We start from the raw sequence: 15,052 nt of genomic DNA, 5'->3' as shown, positions 1-15,052 counted from the left end.
GGGCGGCCACCGCGGCCCGCCTCAGCCTCCCCTGGGCCCTTCCCCTCCCCTGAGGCGGCGGGCGGGCGGAAGGAGGCTCCGGGCGGAAGAAGGCCCCGCCCCCTGCACGTACCGGCGGTGACGCCACGCGCGGGAATTCTAGACCGTTCCAGGACCGTGACGTAGGGCGGCGTCATTCCAGAAGATTCGGCCGGTGCCCGTATAAAGGCCGCGGAAGAGGCGGAGCAACGGCCATCGGCGAGCGGGTGGCAGCGGTGGGGCGGCTGCGGCGGTGAGCGCGGCCCGGTGGGCCTCTGTTGGGGTGCGGGGCCGGGGCGGCGGTGGCGCTGCTGCTGCGGGGGGTAGGGCGGTGTAACGTGGTGCTGCTGCTGCGGGGGGTAGGGCGGTGTAACGTGGTGCTGCTGCTGCGGGGGGTAGGGCGGTGTAACGTGGTGCTGCTGCGGGGGGTAGGGCGGTGTAACGCGGCGCGTCCTCCCGCAGGGCACCATGGTGAAGGAGACGGAGTACTACGACATCCTGCAGGTGAAGCCCAATGCCTCCTCCGAGGAGATCAAGCGCGCCTACCGCAAGCTGGCGCTGAAGTACCACCCCGACAAGAACCCCAGCGAGGGCGAGCGGGTACGCCGGGGCCGGGCCGGGCCTGCGCCGGCCGGGCCTCAAAATGGGCGACTGCGGGCGGGGGCCGGCGCGGGGCACGGCGGGGCGGGCGCGAACCGGGGGCCGGTGATGTACAAAGGCGGGGAGCGCGCCCTTCGCTTCGTTTTAAGGCTCTGCTTTCGCCTGAAGGACGGGCGCAGCGCCCTTCCCGCAGCGTAGTGCGGTTAAATGAAGGCTCCCGTTTAAATGGCATCTGGAGCGGGCGGCAGGCCCGGTGGCCCAGCCGTGGCAGGAGGTGCCTCGTTTTAGACGCAGTTGCCAGCGGTCTCCCCGTAGTTGCCAGTGGGAGCTTGTTCTTGTAGAGATGGTGGTTAAAACAGGCAAAGCTGAAAGGATTTCTAGTGTTCTGGTGGCCATCGTGCTGTGCCAGATGTTGCAAAGGCCAGCGGTGGCTTCAGCTGCTGGGGTTGCGCTGGATCCGATTGTGCTCTTGAACAGGAGGAGTTTACTTCAGAGAAGTTGCTAATGCAGATGTACAAGGTAACTATCTAGGCGAAGTCACTGGGCTGCACATGGGGTGGACTGTTCACAACAAAACCCTTTTACCTGCTATTAGTAGAGACCTGCTCAACTCCCAGTGTTGCCTGGGACGATAAATGAGCACCACAGTTGGAGAGCTATTGAAAACTTGTATGATAGGATTACTTATCTAAAAGCTGGTCAGATAATACCTTAACATACGAATAGAAACTCAGTGTTTATGTATGTAGTATGGTAATTTACAAATCTGAAGCTATTTAAGTGGTTTCATAGTCAAAGGTAACCTTTTCTGCCTTTATTTTTGGCCTGCTTTTTTACTTACACCACTTTGCCTGGTCATAAGTAAATCACGTTTCATTTGGAAGTAGTAATTTCAGTAATGGCAAATCGTGTTTAAAAATTGACTTCGTTATCTTAGTAATAGGAAGTCCTTGATAGCTATTTAAAAACGCCTAGTTTTTTTGTAAAGTGGATGTTTTTATTTGTATCTAAGTCCTTCTATTTGCAATGAGTAAGCAACACCAGTGTCTGGTCACTTAAATCTCTTTAGTTCTAGCTGGATGTAGCAGCTCAGCGGGCATAAAGGATCCCTGTGTAGCTCTAGAATGACTAGCGCTGCTGTGACCGAATGTCTCAGGACCTCAAGACTTTGAGGATAGTATCGTATTCCTTTTGAAATGGATTTGTTAGAGGTGTATAATGGTTGCAACTACCATAATCATCAAAGCGTAGTTTGCATATGCTTGTAAATTGGATGTGACTCTGAATTAAGCCCACTTGTAACATGGGAGGTGGGGGGAGAGGGAGAAAAGGGGTGGTTTTCCTGGACAAAATTGTACTATTTTGGTCTATTACACATTTGTTTAGGGAGTTTCCTTTTGGAAACAGACAAATGCTACAAGAGAGAGCTATAGTGGCTCAATCTGAAGATGGAGTTGCGTATGAGGGTTACTTTTCCTCTTGGTCATAGTTATTCAGAGCTTCTTCTTTCTTTTTAGTTTAAACTCATATCCCAGGCATATGAAGTTCTGTCGGACCCAAAGAAAAGGGACCTCTATGACCAGGGTGGGGAGCAGGCTATTAAAGAAGGAGGCCTGAGTGGCGGCAGCTTCTCTTCACCCATGGACATCTTTGACATGTTCTTTGGTGGTGGAGGCCGAATGAATAGAGAGAGAAGAGGTACACAGTTCTAAACAAGTTCTAGAAACTCTAACCATGCACTTAAGCATAAAACACCTGTGCTATGGTACTGCTGTTCTGCTAAGTGCACATAGCGTGGATATTACTCATTGCAACAATAGATCAAGTAAACCATGATTATTTTTTTTTTTTAGTTACTCTGGCATTAAGATTCTAATATAGTAGATAATGTGACGTAGCCATAGCAATCTTTCTGATGAGTCCTGTTTATTTTTTGTTAACGTGGGTGTGGGTAATCTGTAGGGGAGGGGGAAACATTGGTAGGTTAGAGCAGTTGAATTAGACCTGTTTTAAGTTACCTTTTTTCCAGATCTGTGCCTCACTTGCTCATATGCTTTGGGCAACTCGCTTCAAAGGACACCATCAACTTAAACTTCAGTAATGTTAACTCTCATGAAAAAACTTGGGTGAAATTACGTGAAACTGAGTACAGAGTGCTGCCAAAAGCACAGTATGTTTTTTGTCTTTTTCCATGCCTAATATTTGTTGAAGGACTGAGTAGTAACTTGCTGTAAGATCTTTGAAATTATGCTACAAAGTGGCATGGAAATTTATAGGTAGGCATAATAGTAACTTATAAATTGACTAGATCTGAAGCTGGTAGTGTCCTTGCATCTTGCTGTTTCAGTTAAGCTTATAAAATAAGGGGGTAGGAGCAGGGATAGGGTGGCTTTAATGATGCTTTGCTTAATTACAGCTAAACTTTATGTTCTGACATAAGTGCAGCTTAGTGGAAGCTGATGGAACTGCACATGCTTTTAAGGGGGGTGAGCTGTGTTCAAAGTTTGGAATGAACTTTACATTTCTTCAGTGAGACTGTGCATGTATGAACAAGTGTAGAAGCCTTTAAATAAACATTTGTCCTTATAACAGCTGAACCAGAATTAATTTTTATCTTTTTTTTTTTTTTTTTTAAGGCAAAAATGTTGTGCACCAGTTAGGTGTATCTCTTGAAGACTTATATAATGGTATTACAAGGAAACTGGCACTGCAAAAAAATGTTATTTGTGGAAAGTGTGAAGGTAAAAGAAGTAGTGGTTTCAGACCCCCTCTTACTCCAAGCGGGGTTTTTTGTGGTTTTTTTTAAGTACATTGGGAGGGGGGCTGGGAATAACATGGGTGGGATTATTAATTTTATTATTTATGCTTATCCAAGAACAAGACTCTCCTAAACATAGTGCTATAAGGTTACTGTTCTAATGGCAGACTTACCCTTTACTATAATTTGCAGTTGAGTGTAACTAAATTAAAAGTATCTTAATCTGGAACTTAAATAAATGGCTGTTTTTTTAAACTTTTCTTTTTAATTGCTGTGGGTAGAAGCCTAGCTGGTATTACGCAATGCATTTTGCAGCTCTTAAGTATCCATAATGAGTGGTCGTCTTTGAGGTAAATCTTAATGAGGTCTTGTATCTTAGTACTCTATTAAATATTTAGCAAGCAGATTCTTTCCCAAGCATTAATGGAATGTCTAGGTTTTGAAGTCAGTATGCTGATAGTTCCTTGAAAACCAAGATGTATTGGGAGGTGGGACAGAAGCTAATAAAATCAGCTGCGCATAGAAAACTTGACCTTCTTTTGCTTATAGAAACTTCTAATGTGGAGCATATTTTGTGATAGAGTAGTTCAGTAATGTATTTCCAATGTAACTGGAATTTAGTTTCTAAGTTGCCCTGAAGATGCTCTTGAAGTCAATGACTTCCAGCCTGACTACTGTAGAGTAACTATTATCTTTTTTGAGACTGAGATCACCTTTAACTTCTTTTGTCAAAGGTTATGGTGGAAAGAGAGGGGCAGTAGAAAAGTGCCCTGTGTGTAAAGGAAGAGGAATGCAAGTTATAGTTCAGCAGATTGGACCTGGCATGGTACAACAAATCCAAACTGTGTGTCCAGAATGCAAAGGCCAAGGTGAAAGAATAAATCCGAAGGACAGGTGCGACAACTGCAACGGCTGTAAGGTTGTAAGAGAGAAAAAGATCATAGAAGTTCATGTTGATAAAGGTAAGCACTGTATATTTGTTCTGTATCCCTAATTATAGTCTGTAATTCTGCAGAGAATAAATGGTTTTCTTTTCTCCAGGTATGAAAGATGGTCAGAAGATAGTATTTCATGGAGAAGGTGACCAGGAGCCTGATCTGGAGCCTGGTGATGTTATAATTGTGCTTGATCAAAAGGATCACAGTGTCTTTCAGAGGCGAGGGCATGACTTAATTACAAAAATGAGAATTCAACTCTCAGAGGCGTTGTGTGGTTTCAGAAAGACTATTGAAACTCTGGATAACAGAGTTCTTGTCATATCATCTAGGCCAGGTATGTCTTAAGAGTTGTGATGTTATATAAGCTGCTTGCCTCTTTCATTGTGCCTGGACTGGGGGTCTTTCGGGGGTTTGGTTTGGGTTTTTTTAACCAGTTGATGAAACGGATTCAAACTACGCTTGCAGTCATTTATTTGTTTTTTTTGTCATTCTTGTCACTCCTTCTAAAACATCACATGCAGAATTATAGCTAATGCTGTCAAATGCTTCTTAATAAACTTCAGCCTTGGTGGATAATCTGGAAAATATTCCACTTAAACTCTATTAGATTATCTGTTAATTCAGCCTGAAGGCTGTGCTAAGAGAAGCTGGTTCCCTTACGGCAGAGGAAATAGCCTAAATGGCCTTACTTCTGCATAGCTTGGGTTTTAGTACTTCGCAGTCTGCAGCCTTTTCTGCGAGTTGCTTAGTAGTCTCCTTTGGGTGCCGTGGGAAGACTGTGGGTATAACCCTGCCTTTCGTGGCAATGAAATGTCTGTCACATCAGCTTACTTACAGCTCTTCCCTCTGTGTAGGTGAAGTGATAAAACATGGTGACCTGAAGTGTATCTGCAATGAAGGGATGCCTATCTACAAATCTCCAATGGACAAAGGCAGCTTAATTATACAATTTTTGGTAAGTTGACTGCTTTTCTGTAGCAAAGATACCCACATGGCTATCAGGAATAACTATTCATTAAAACAAAAATATAATATTGTAGGTCCAGTTCCCAGAGCACTACTGGCTCCCAAGGGAGAAACTGTGTCTGCTGGAGGCTCTCCTTCCTCCACGAGAAGATGTTATGATTACAGATGAGATGGACCAAGTAGACCTTGAAGATTTTGATCCAAGTGAGCAAACCTACCGTAACAGTGGGGGAGAAGCATATGAAGAAGATGAGGAAGGTCCAAGAACAGGAGTACAATGTCAGACATCTTAAAGCAAGGTGCAATGGATGCCCTCTGAAATGTAAATTTTCACAATGAAAACTGCATGGCTGTAATAGCCACTGCTTGTGGGTTTTGTGTTCAGCAAATTGAGTTGCTGCGCTGTCAGTATCACCTTTTTGTAACTAATTTATATTGTGTTCTTGTAGTCTTTATATAAAGCAAATGTTACACAGCTGAGAACCAACTGAGTTGGTATACATTTTCTTTTGCTGTGAAGGTTCTCAATTTATTTCACCTATGCTATTTATATAAGACTTCGGCAGTATTGATAGAGCTAAGTGGAGTGTCTTATGTAAATACTTTCATACTGGAAAATTAATTTCATAGAATAAAACATAGCAGAAATAACTTCTAATAAATAGAACTCTTCACACTTCATGCTTCTCTTGTACTTTCTGAGCCACTCTAGAACTCCCTTTAAGTTAAAATTTCTCTAAGCTCAGACTCCTCTATCTCCTAGTCTAGATTGTTCTCTGTGTTAAACTTTGTTAGCTGCAACACTAGTACCTGTCTCATTTTTGTACTTCAAAAGCATTTTGTGCATGCCCCTACTTCTTGCATAATAACACTTCCTTGTGTTCAGCTCCTTAGCTCTATGTAACTTACGGTTATAAGGTATCCTTCTACTGTGTATAGAGTGTGTAACCTACATACTTGAAACTTACATGCAGGCCAATAGAATACATAGAATTTTGATCTTTTAGAAGCTCAAGCTCTTTATTTCAGCCTTCCCTAGAAAGGGTTTTTACTTCCTTCTAGGTGGTGTGTACTTGAGCCTTAACTAAGATGAATACACCAAAACCACGTGTGGGTATACTGCTGCTGTTTTATACCATGACATGATAACCATAATAGAATGATGACATTAAAGCTTTTTTCCTTTTACCTGTTTTCTAGCAGAGTTTGTATTAAGTCACAGTTGGAAAGAACTAGCACCCTTTAGTGAAATTAAACCATGATGAATGAGCTACATGTCACCATACAATTGCTAGAACAGGTGTTCAACTTGAATGACCCTATTGCAGTCACTGGGACAACATGAAGATGAACACAGGCTCTTGTTTCCCATGCATACAACACATTGCCTCAGTTGCCTCCTCATTGCCTCCTTTTCTTAAAATAAGCTGCTGTTAGACTCTGTCAACACTTCCCAGCTCCACTCTATTTACGTATAAAGGCAGGGGAGATTAACTGCACAGTTACTTCACCCATGACTACTATTTCCAAAAATACATTCTTCCCAAGGATTAGCCACAAGTTGCTTGCATCTGTAGCTTTTATTTTGAAAAAAGTAAAGCTTTCTCATGCTAAACAAATCAAGATTGCATATAAACATACCTGATTTTGCAGATCAGCATTACTAATATGCTTTTATTGTATTAAAAAAAATTATACAGGCCAGTAGTATTCCTAAAAACTGCCACAAGAGTTAACCAAAGGGTCCAAGTCATGATGTTTAAACTGGACAGTCGTAAATATGAATTTCTTGGTCATCTCCAACAGATACAATTTTGGACCCACTTCCATTGTATTTCACTCCCCAAACCTGCAATTAGAATATACACAAGGTTAGCCACAGGAGACTAAGAAAAAAATGCCTTCGCAGCAGTCACATTTACTGACTACAACAAGCAGAGGAGAGATTATTTAAAACCACCTTATTCAAGCTGGTCCAGTTATGACTCCTGCTTTAACACTAGACTGCCATCTAGTAGCCTGGCAAGTTCTTACATTCCTCTTCTACTGACAATGGATTACACAATCTAAAGGTGCTTGAAAAAGGCTGAAAAGTACTTGCCCCACTTTGCATAAGTCAAACCTAACATTTTCACTCTTGCCCATCCTGTCTTTTCTGAAAAGCGTATTTTACAGTGCTTTCAGGAAAGCAAGAGAGCAAGTATTTTTCATGCAGACTGACCCATTGTGACAAACTTAAGAGTGATCTAGTTTATCCCTTGGGCTAATTAAGAGACCTATTTACTTACCAGTGCAAACCTTAAAAAAAGTTCAGCTCGGTCCTCTGACTTAAGCTTGGGACATTTACACAAACTCTTAAGTGACCCCCACCTCCATCATCAGGATGACATTAGGAAAAACAAAGGCTACCCAGTACATTAGTGTGGGATTGCAAAATGGCTATATTGACAACAGCATATACCATTTTGCATTAATACTATACTCATACACCATTTTGCATTAATACCTAAAAAACAGCCTTTCAACGAGCTGATACTGCCTTCCACAAACTTACAAGATCGTAGCCAACAGCTAAAACAACGATAGTAAAACCCCCCCAGCTGTAGATAACTGAAAAGGTTACCAGCAAAAAAGTACTGGGTAAGAGCCCAAGTAAATTCTGAAACAGTTTCCTTGGTTAAGTCTTCCTCTATGATCCATTATAAAAATAGCATTGTTCCATTTAACGCCTAACATTTGGAAAAAGAGTAACTTGGTAAGTACCTAACTTCCCTCAAGTGTAGCTATCACTCAGTGGGAAAAAAAAAAAAAAGTTTCCAGGCTGCTTTCAATCATCTTTTTAGGTAATTCCATCCTTTTAAGTAAGTATTTTCCCCACTTACACAGGCACACACTGTAAGATAGGGCAATAAATAAGACCATAGACAAAGAAAATACACTCTGGAAAGAATCCTTTTGCCCACTCAGGATTGCCCTTATTTGGACCTGAGAAAATTAATTATTTGGAAGAGATCAACCTACATGCTTGGAACACTAGTTCAATATTAAGTGCCAATTAATTATGAACAACTTTTAAGATTTCAGTACAGCAGGTCCAACCCCGAAGCTATAGCACCAACTTGAAGCACAAATGTGCACAACTACACAAGTAAAGCTCTCCTGTGAACACAATGACCTAGGTAAAGCAATAATAGACATACCTGATCTTGGTGGTCAAAGAAAGTGTGAACACAGGTTCTCGTCCCAGCATCCCAAACTTTTACGCTTTTATCAGATGAACTGAAAGAAAAATAGTATTGATCAATGTTTAAATTAATAGATGAACTACCGTTTAGTGCAAAGCTTAAAAGATCTTATACAGTAGAGGTAAGAAACCCGCTTTCACCCATCAAATAGAGATACAAAGTAACAAAGGAGTGCAGTTACCTTTAAAATACATTTTCTGTTTCAATATCTGCAACGTGAAAATGAGGACTCCTGTTTTAGCCAGAAAATTCTTAAAAGTAAGTTCTCCAGATAAAGAAGCTCCTGTTACGTATTCTGGGTTCCCAACTGCCTAAGCTGTTTTAAGAGTTAACACTAAAGTTCAACTAGATTAATGTACTACTACGTTCATAGAATCATAGAATGGTTTAGGTTGGAAGGGACCTTGAAGATCATCGAGTTCCAACCCCCCTGCCATAGGCAGAGACACCTCCCACTAGACCAGATTGCCCAAGGCCACATTCAGCCTGGCTATACAACATTATGTTGTACTTTTTAATTCAACAGCGATTTTCCAGCTATTTAGAATCAAATTGCCCTTCTCTTACATGTTCTCCACTTGCAGGGGATTGTTCTCCACTTGCAGTGGGATGACTTACACTATAAAATATTATTCACTGCAACTGGTCTCACATCACAGACTGGCTCTTGAGTCTTTAATTGTACTGTACATTATTCCATTATAGATTCCACTGCAATTTGTACACGTTCACTTTTATGATCCATTTCCCTTTAGAATTTTTTTTTTTTCCCAGTAAGCATAAACAAGTTAAAAATCCTCAATACCTGGAAACAAAATGGGTATCATCAGGACAAAATGCTACATTTAATACCCAGGATCCATGACCACTTAATGTACCAGCCAAATTCGCGTGTTGCCTGTGGAAAGAACAAATTTTAGAAAACATAGAATTTTAACATTTGGTTTGCGAATTCCAGGGAAAAAGCAACAGGAATATACTCTAGCTAGTGTAGTCAGGAATGCAAGGTTGTGGACGGCGACATCTGGACCTTTGTTCATCTGACTGAACTGGTGTTACAACAGATTCTGCTTTTCCATTTCAAATGGTTAACGTACAAAGAAGCCACTAAGAAGAAACATTGGTGGACAAAACAGTTTCACCATGAAGAAGGCAAAGTAATGCAGGTGTAGGGGAGTGAAGATCACTGAAGCCATGCTTTTTCCTCACCAGGGTCTGCCAAGTTTTTGCACAATGCAACAGAAATAGGTCATAAATATAAATATCTGTTCTGTTCCCAAGAAATTAAGATAGTTAAATACAAACACACAGGACAGATATACAAAACAATTAACCTGGCCAAATATAAGGAAAGTAATTTGTTTTCAAGGTCAGGCTGTCATCCACCTATACATTTTTTACAAACTAAGGGTGTAGTATTTTATTATTATTTATTACATAAAGAAGTCACCAAAAGCTGAAGGGAATTATGACAGCAGAGGGTTTGATATATTTTTTGCAGTATCAGCCTCTCTGAACAGTTATTTTCCTGTTAGCATGCCTTGCAAAATAACAACTTACACATCGTAAATTTTGATATAGCCATCATCTGAAGCAGTTACAAGTAACTGAGAATCTGGAGAAAACGTCAGTGACCGAATAGGCATCGCATGACCTGAAATTCAAAGTTATATATGGCTTAGTTTGTAGCTATTCCTCTTACTAATGACAGCGCTTAAGAAGCTACACCAGAACAGCATTCCCACATTCCCTGTTAAAGCAACCTCTACAGAGCTTTTCTCTCTATGCCTCTACAGGCTTCTTCACACAACGTGAAACGGTAACTGAGAGTAATTCTGAATATTGAATGTTAAGGCATATCCACAGCAACACAAAAATATCTTATTATTTCAGCTGTGGATCTTTATTAGAAACTACGACATATCTTTTAATATGACATATTTTCTAATATGACTTTATTAGAAAGTATGTCATACTTTCTAATATGATTTCATATTACTTTAAGTGTTTTTTTTTTAATTATACAACTGGACAGAAACTGCATGGACACTGAAAGCCCATTTATCTGTTAGAAAAATGCACATCATCTACAACAAAATGTTCTGTTCTTTTTTAAAAACAGGAATAAATGGCTATCAAACTAATACCACAGCAAAAAGAAAAGTCATACATATGGCAGCACACATTTGGCATAGCTTCATTCCCTTGTACTGCACTGCGGTACAAGGAGCTGCAATTTAAGAATTTAGTTAAACATGACTAACTATATCCTTTGAGATAGGCATCTACAATACAAGCCTGAGTTGACAGTTTGCCTCTAATATTTTAAATGGTTTAAGTTACAGCACACAAAATAACTAAGTACTGTCTAACGGACAGAAACATCAACTCATCAATGTCATGGCTGTTGTATCTTATTCTGACTTGCATTATATCCTTTAATTTTGTTGAGGAGTGAAGCCAGAACTTGGGTATTGCAAATACACAAACCATTACCTTCTAGCGTATGCAGAAGTTTTCCAGTTGCAATATCAAAAATATTGATAATGCCATCTATTGCTCCACTGGCTAAGTATTTTCCATCTGGACTCTGTAATAAAACACAAAAAGTATGCATTTAACAACTGTATGCATTTATGCTGTGTACCTCCCTGACATTCTATTGGCAACTTGTCACAAGTACGATCTATGCAAGATACCTGGACTCCAAAAATCCTGAAGACTCCAGCTGACTTATTCACAATATGCGAATAAGCAAGATCCAAGTAAGCTTTCCATATATGCAGGGTGGGAACATCACACAGTTTATATTTGGAGCTATCAAAGTATGGCTGTCATTTAGTATTACGTAGAGATAAACTGATGGATGGAAACAAAACTATATGATTTACAACATATTACAACAATAGCAATTTCACATAGGAAATGATCAATTGTGCTTCTTACATATGCAATGCTAAGGATGAACTTCCCTCTGGTGTCCAAAGAATATTCTTTCTTTCCAGTTTCAACACCAAAAATATTTACTTTTCCCACATGACTTCCTGTTGCAAGGTACTGGGAATCAGGTGAAAAAGCCAGGGACCAAGCATCAACTGTATTAAAAAGACAAAAAATCAGTTAGCTAAATACCATTTCTAGTTCTTACTCAACAATGTCAGTTCTGTATGCATCTGTTTAGTCATTTAACTCCCTAACTACTCTTAATACTCTAAACTCTACTACATACTCTTCAGAAGAGTTTACTAGCTCACAAAAGTTAACTTCCTTCTGTGTAATTCACAAAGCATAACTTGAGCCATTTATTTCCATTTAGTGAAAGATTGTACTTTCTAAGAAGACCTTCAGCTTATTAGACCCTCCTGTAACAATAAATTCAGAGTTTAAGACTGCATGAGTTAACTCTAAATTCTTACTTTTCTCCTGGTACCAAAAGATATTAAACCAGTAAAAGAAAGCAACGCTAGTATCTAGCAAAGCACAGAAGATGCAGCAGAAATGCAGATATACAAATATAACATAGACCAACATTCCTTGCAACAAAATTTGAAAAAAAAAAACAAAACAAAACAAAAAACCACCAACCAACAACAAACCCACCCACCTTTTTATAGCAGTACAATGTATTTATTTGGCACAATGTAATTCACAGTTTTTTTCCTATAAGATTAATACTAATTATCTAAAACAGTGCAAGGTTGTTCTTAAATTAGGGATTGCTGGTGGACCAATGAAATATTTAGAATAAGATCTTCGGCCCTGAATTCCAACTTGGAAGACGCAACATTGATCCAGACTTCAGCTTTACTGTGTTTTGACTTGCTTGACTTGCTTCCTCAGGCTTGGATAAATAAGCATCACATATACATCTCAAATTCAGTGCAGTGCTTACAAAAAAAGCTCAGACCTTCTTTGTAAACAAATTTGAATAAGCATTTGAATTATCTTTCAAATATGCCTTTATCAATACAACTGTATGAGCAAACTGGTTTCCATTCTGCTTTATACATCCAACAAAAAGCATATCTAAATGTATTCGAGAAAGCGTGAGTAGTGTGAAAAAATAAATGCAAAATTGTCTGATACTACTTTGAGTTCATAAAAATCAATTAGATTTTTGCAAACAAAGATTTTAAAAATACCACAGCAAATTAGTTATCTCATATACCCTAATTATCCATTGCACGCTATTTACTATCTAAAGTACACTTCTTATGCAGAGACAGATAAACACTGATATCTTACCAGGGCCAGCATCTATTGACTTGATCTGTTTGCCAGTTTCTAAATCCCAAAGGCGAATATGGGCATCGAGGGAGCTAGATGCTGCAATGGAGCCTGTGTGGCTGATATCCACAGACACCACGCCCAGCTGGTGACCCTCCAAAGTCCATTGTAGATCCAACTTTTCATCATTCCTTTTGTTCAAGGGAAAGAAAAGCCTAGTTATGAATAGCTGGGGGTACTTAACCAATCTCCAACCTCAGACAAAACAAACAAACAAGATAACCCACATTTCTCCATTTTGTTCAACAAAAGGGGAATCAAACTTCACCCATGAAACATGAAGACAGCTATGCACAAATTGCTTTCTGTACTTAAGGGACAGAACTGGCAAATCAATCGTTTACCATATCTCTGCAAAACATGTACTTCATCTTAAGTTTGTAAGCAGTCCCACTGAAATTTCGATTGCATGTCTATACACGGGTAGTTACATAGCAGACTGTTCATCTGTCAGCAAAGCATGGATGTAATGACCAACATTTTTATAATTGCCACAACTGAGCTACTCATGCCACTACAATGAAGCACATACTTAATACTGCTGTGGCTAAGACAGAATACGATTTCTTTGCGAAAGCACATTTCAGTGTCACTTGTATGAGGATTATGAGGACATAAAGATGTCATTTCCTCTTTTACTCTATTGCCATTATTCCTTTCACAGTACACATGCTCCCAGTCTTATGAAAAGTTACATTTCTAACTCTTTGCTTTAGAAATACATCGAGTTGTATTATTCCCTGGCAGACAACATGTAGAATTTGATGTGTATTTTCAAAAAAAGTTTGTGTTCTTTGACAATTAAAGCACATCAGAACGCTACTGCTACAAGAGGAAGTGCGCACCAATGAAGATAAGCTTGCTCAAGAGAACAGTTCTGTGTGCCAGACTACCCCCTCCCTGATGTAACTTCTAACATCCCTGCAGATTACGGAAATTCAATCTCCATACTACTTCCAAGGCTTAAAACTAGTTAATACGGAGCACTTCACTTACCACTTCCAGACCTTCACTAGGTCATCCAAAGAGCCAGAGATCACTGTTTCAGAACCATCTTTTTTATTTTTTCCCCAGGCAACTGACCAAATAGCATCATCGTGAGCTACAAGAGAATATAAGCATAGAAATTAAAAATTAAGTGGTTTCTTTTGATGGAAGACAACTACCAGTTTTGGTAATGCTAAAATCGCTGATTGTAATGTTGGCACTAGACCCTTTGCTCTTCAGATCTATCGGTGCTCTGAGACCCTTGCCACTGTTTTTATTGTTTCAAAACACGTGATGTATTTTGTTCATTAAGGTCACTGTTGAAAAAACAGAATAACTATTTTTGAGTTATTCAGATTTATACTTAATATAATCATAATCCAGGTAATCTCCCAAGTATATATGCCATTATCGATTTTACATCACCCAAGGAAGGTGGTATTATTTAATACATGTTAGTGTTTTCTCACCTTGCTCTTGCTTGAAGAGAATACCGTACTGGAAAGAAAAAATAATTAATATTACGTATGAGCAGCCTAAAAAGAAATATCAAGCTAGCAATGAGTTTAATTAACGCTGTGTTTTTACTTACTTGTGTGGTCATGTCTTTATGGAAGCAGCCTTAACAGGAATGCTCTGGAAGGAGAAAACCCATTAGGCTCAGCAATAAGACAGCCTCAGAAACACCGCTCGGGAAGGAGGCACCGGAGCAAGGCCTGAGGGAAAACCCGCCTTTTTCTCACCCTTCCCTCGCACGGCGAGAAGCGCCCGCCACACACGGGACCAGCACCCCCGCCGCGGCCTACCCTCGGCCCGCGGCCGCCTTCGCCCTCCCTTCACGGTACGGTACGGTACGGTACGGTACGGAGCTTTGTGCCCACCGCCAGCCCGCCGCCACCACAGCCACCGTCGCAGCGCAATGACGTCACCCACCACAGAGAGCGCGGCGAGAGCGCCGCCCCCCTCTCCTCAGTCTTGGAGGACTCCGGCCTCGCGCTCTTTCCCGCCGCCGCGTGGCCGAGGGGGCTCCCTTCGCCCTAACGGCCCTAACGGCTCCAACGGCCGCGCGCCCAGCCCGCCGGCGGGAGCAACGGCCCGCCGCCGGCAGTGTCCTTAGGGCCTCAGGTGTGCCGCAGGGCCGAAGGCAGCGCGGTGGATTCCCCCAGGCCTTCGCGGGCCGCCCTGAGGAGCCCCTCTGGCGGCAGCGGTTGTAGCTGTCTAGAAGCAGCCAGCCTCTTCTGTCTGTGATACAA

The 15,052-nt window shown here is 40.9% G+C and overlaps 2 protein-coding genes across 5 annotated transcripts; one reads left to right on the top strand and one right to left on the bottom strand.

The window, feature by feature from the left end:
- Positions 1-242: 242 nt before the first annotated feature.
- On the top strand, positions 243-6,468 carry DNAJA4 (DnaJ heat shock protein family (Hsp40) member A4). Of its 3 annotated transcripts, none has more exons than XM_082488661.1 (9): positions 243-271; positions 481-618; positions 1,096-1,137; positions 2,136-2,316; positions 3,255-3,359; positions 4,111-4,338; positions 4,418-4,648; positions 5,169-5,269; positions 5,355-6,468. In XM_082488661.1, exons 2-9 carry the CDS (start codon positions 487-489, stop codon positions 5,571-5,573), a joined length of 1,239 nt encoding a protein of 412 aa, XP_082344787.1. In that variant the 5' UTR covers positions 243-271; positions 481-486; the 3' UTR covers positions 5,574-6,468. The 3 variants fall into 3 exon arrangements, with proteins under 3 accessions (XP_082344787.1, XP_082344789.1, XP_082344788.1); XM_082488662.1 differs by having other exon boundaries at positions 269-301; XM_082488663.1 differs by lacking the exon at positions 1,096-1,137.
- A 254-nt stretch (positions 6,469-6,722) lies between these two features.
- SKIC8 (SKI8 subunit of superkiller complex) lies at positions 6,723-14,702 on the bottom strand. 2 transcript variants are annotated; one of them, XM_082489071.1, is made up of 11 exons: positions 14,543-14,567; positions 14,392-14,435; positions 14,270-14,297; positions 13,809-13,914; positions 12,771-12,943; positions 11,472-11,620; positions 11,022-11,115; positions 10,086-10,179; positions 9,331-9,423; positions 8,481-8,559; positions 6,723-7,129 (listed from the first exon to the last, which is right to left on the bottom strand). In XM_082489071.1, the coding sequence occupies exons 2-11, from the start codon at positions 14,401-14,403 to the stop codon at positions 7,040-7,042; spliced, it is 918 nt and encodes a 305-aa protein (XP_082345197.1). In that variant the 5' UTR covers positions 14,404-14,435; positions 14,543-14,567; the 3' UTR covers positions 6,723-7,039. The 2 variants fall into 2 exon arrangements, with proteins under 2 accessions (XP_082345197.1, XP_082345196.1); XM_082489070.1 differs by having other exon boundaries at positions 14,392-14,702.
- Positions 14,703-15,052: the final 350 nt, after the last annotated feature.

This window comes from Vanellus vanellus (assembly GCF_965231255.1).
Source record: "Vanellus vanellus genome assembly, chromosome: 11".
Classification (NCBI taxonomy): Eukaryota; Metazoa; Chordata; class Aves; order Charadriiformes; family Charadriidae; genus Vanellus; species Vanellus vanellus.
This window is presented reverse-complemented; position numbering and strand designations above follow the sequence as displayed.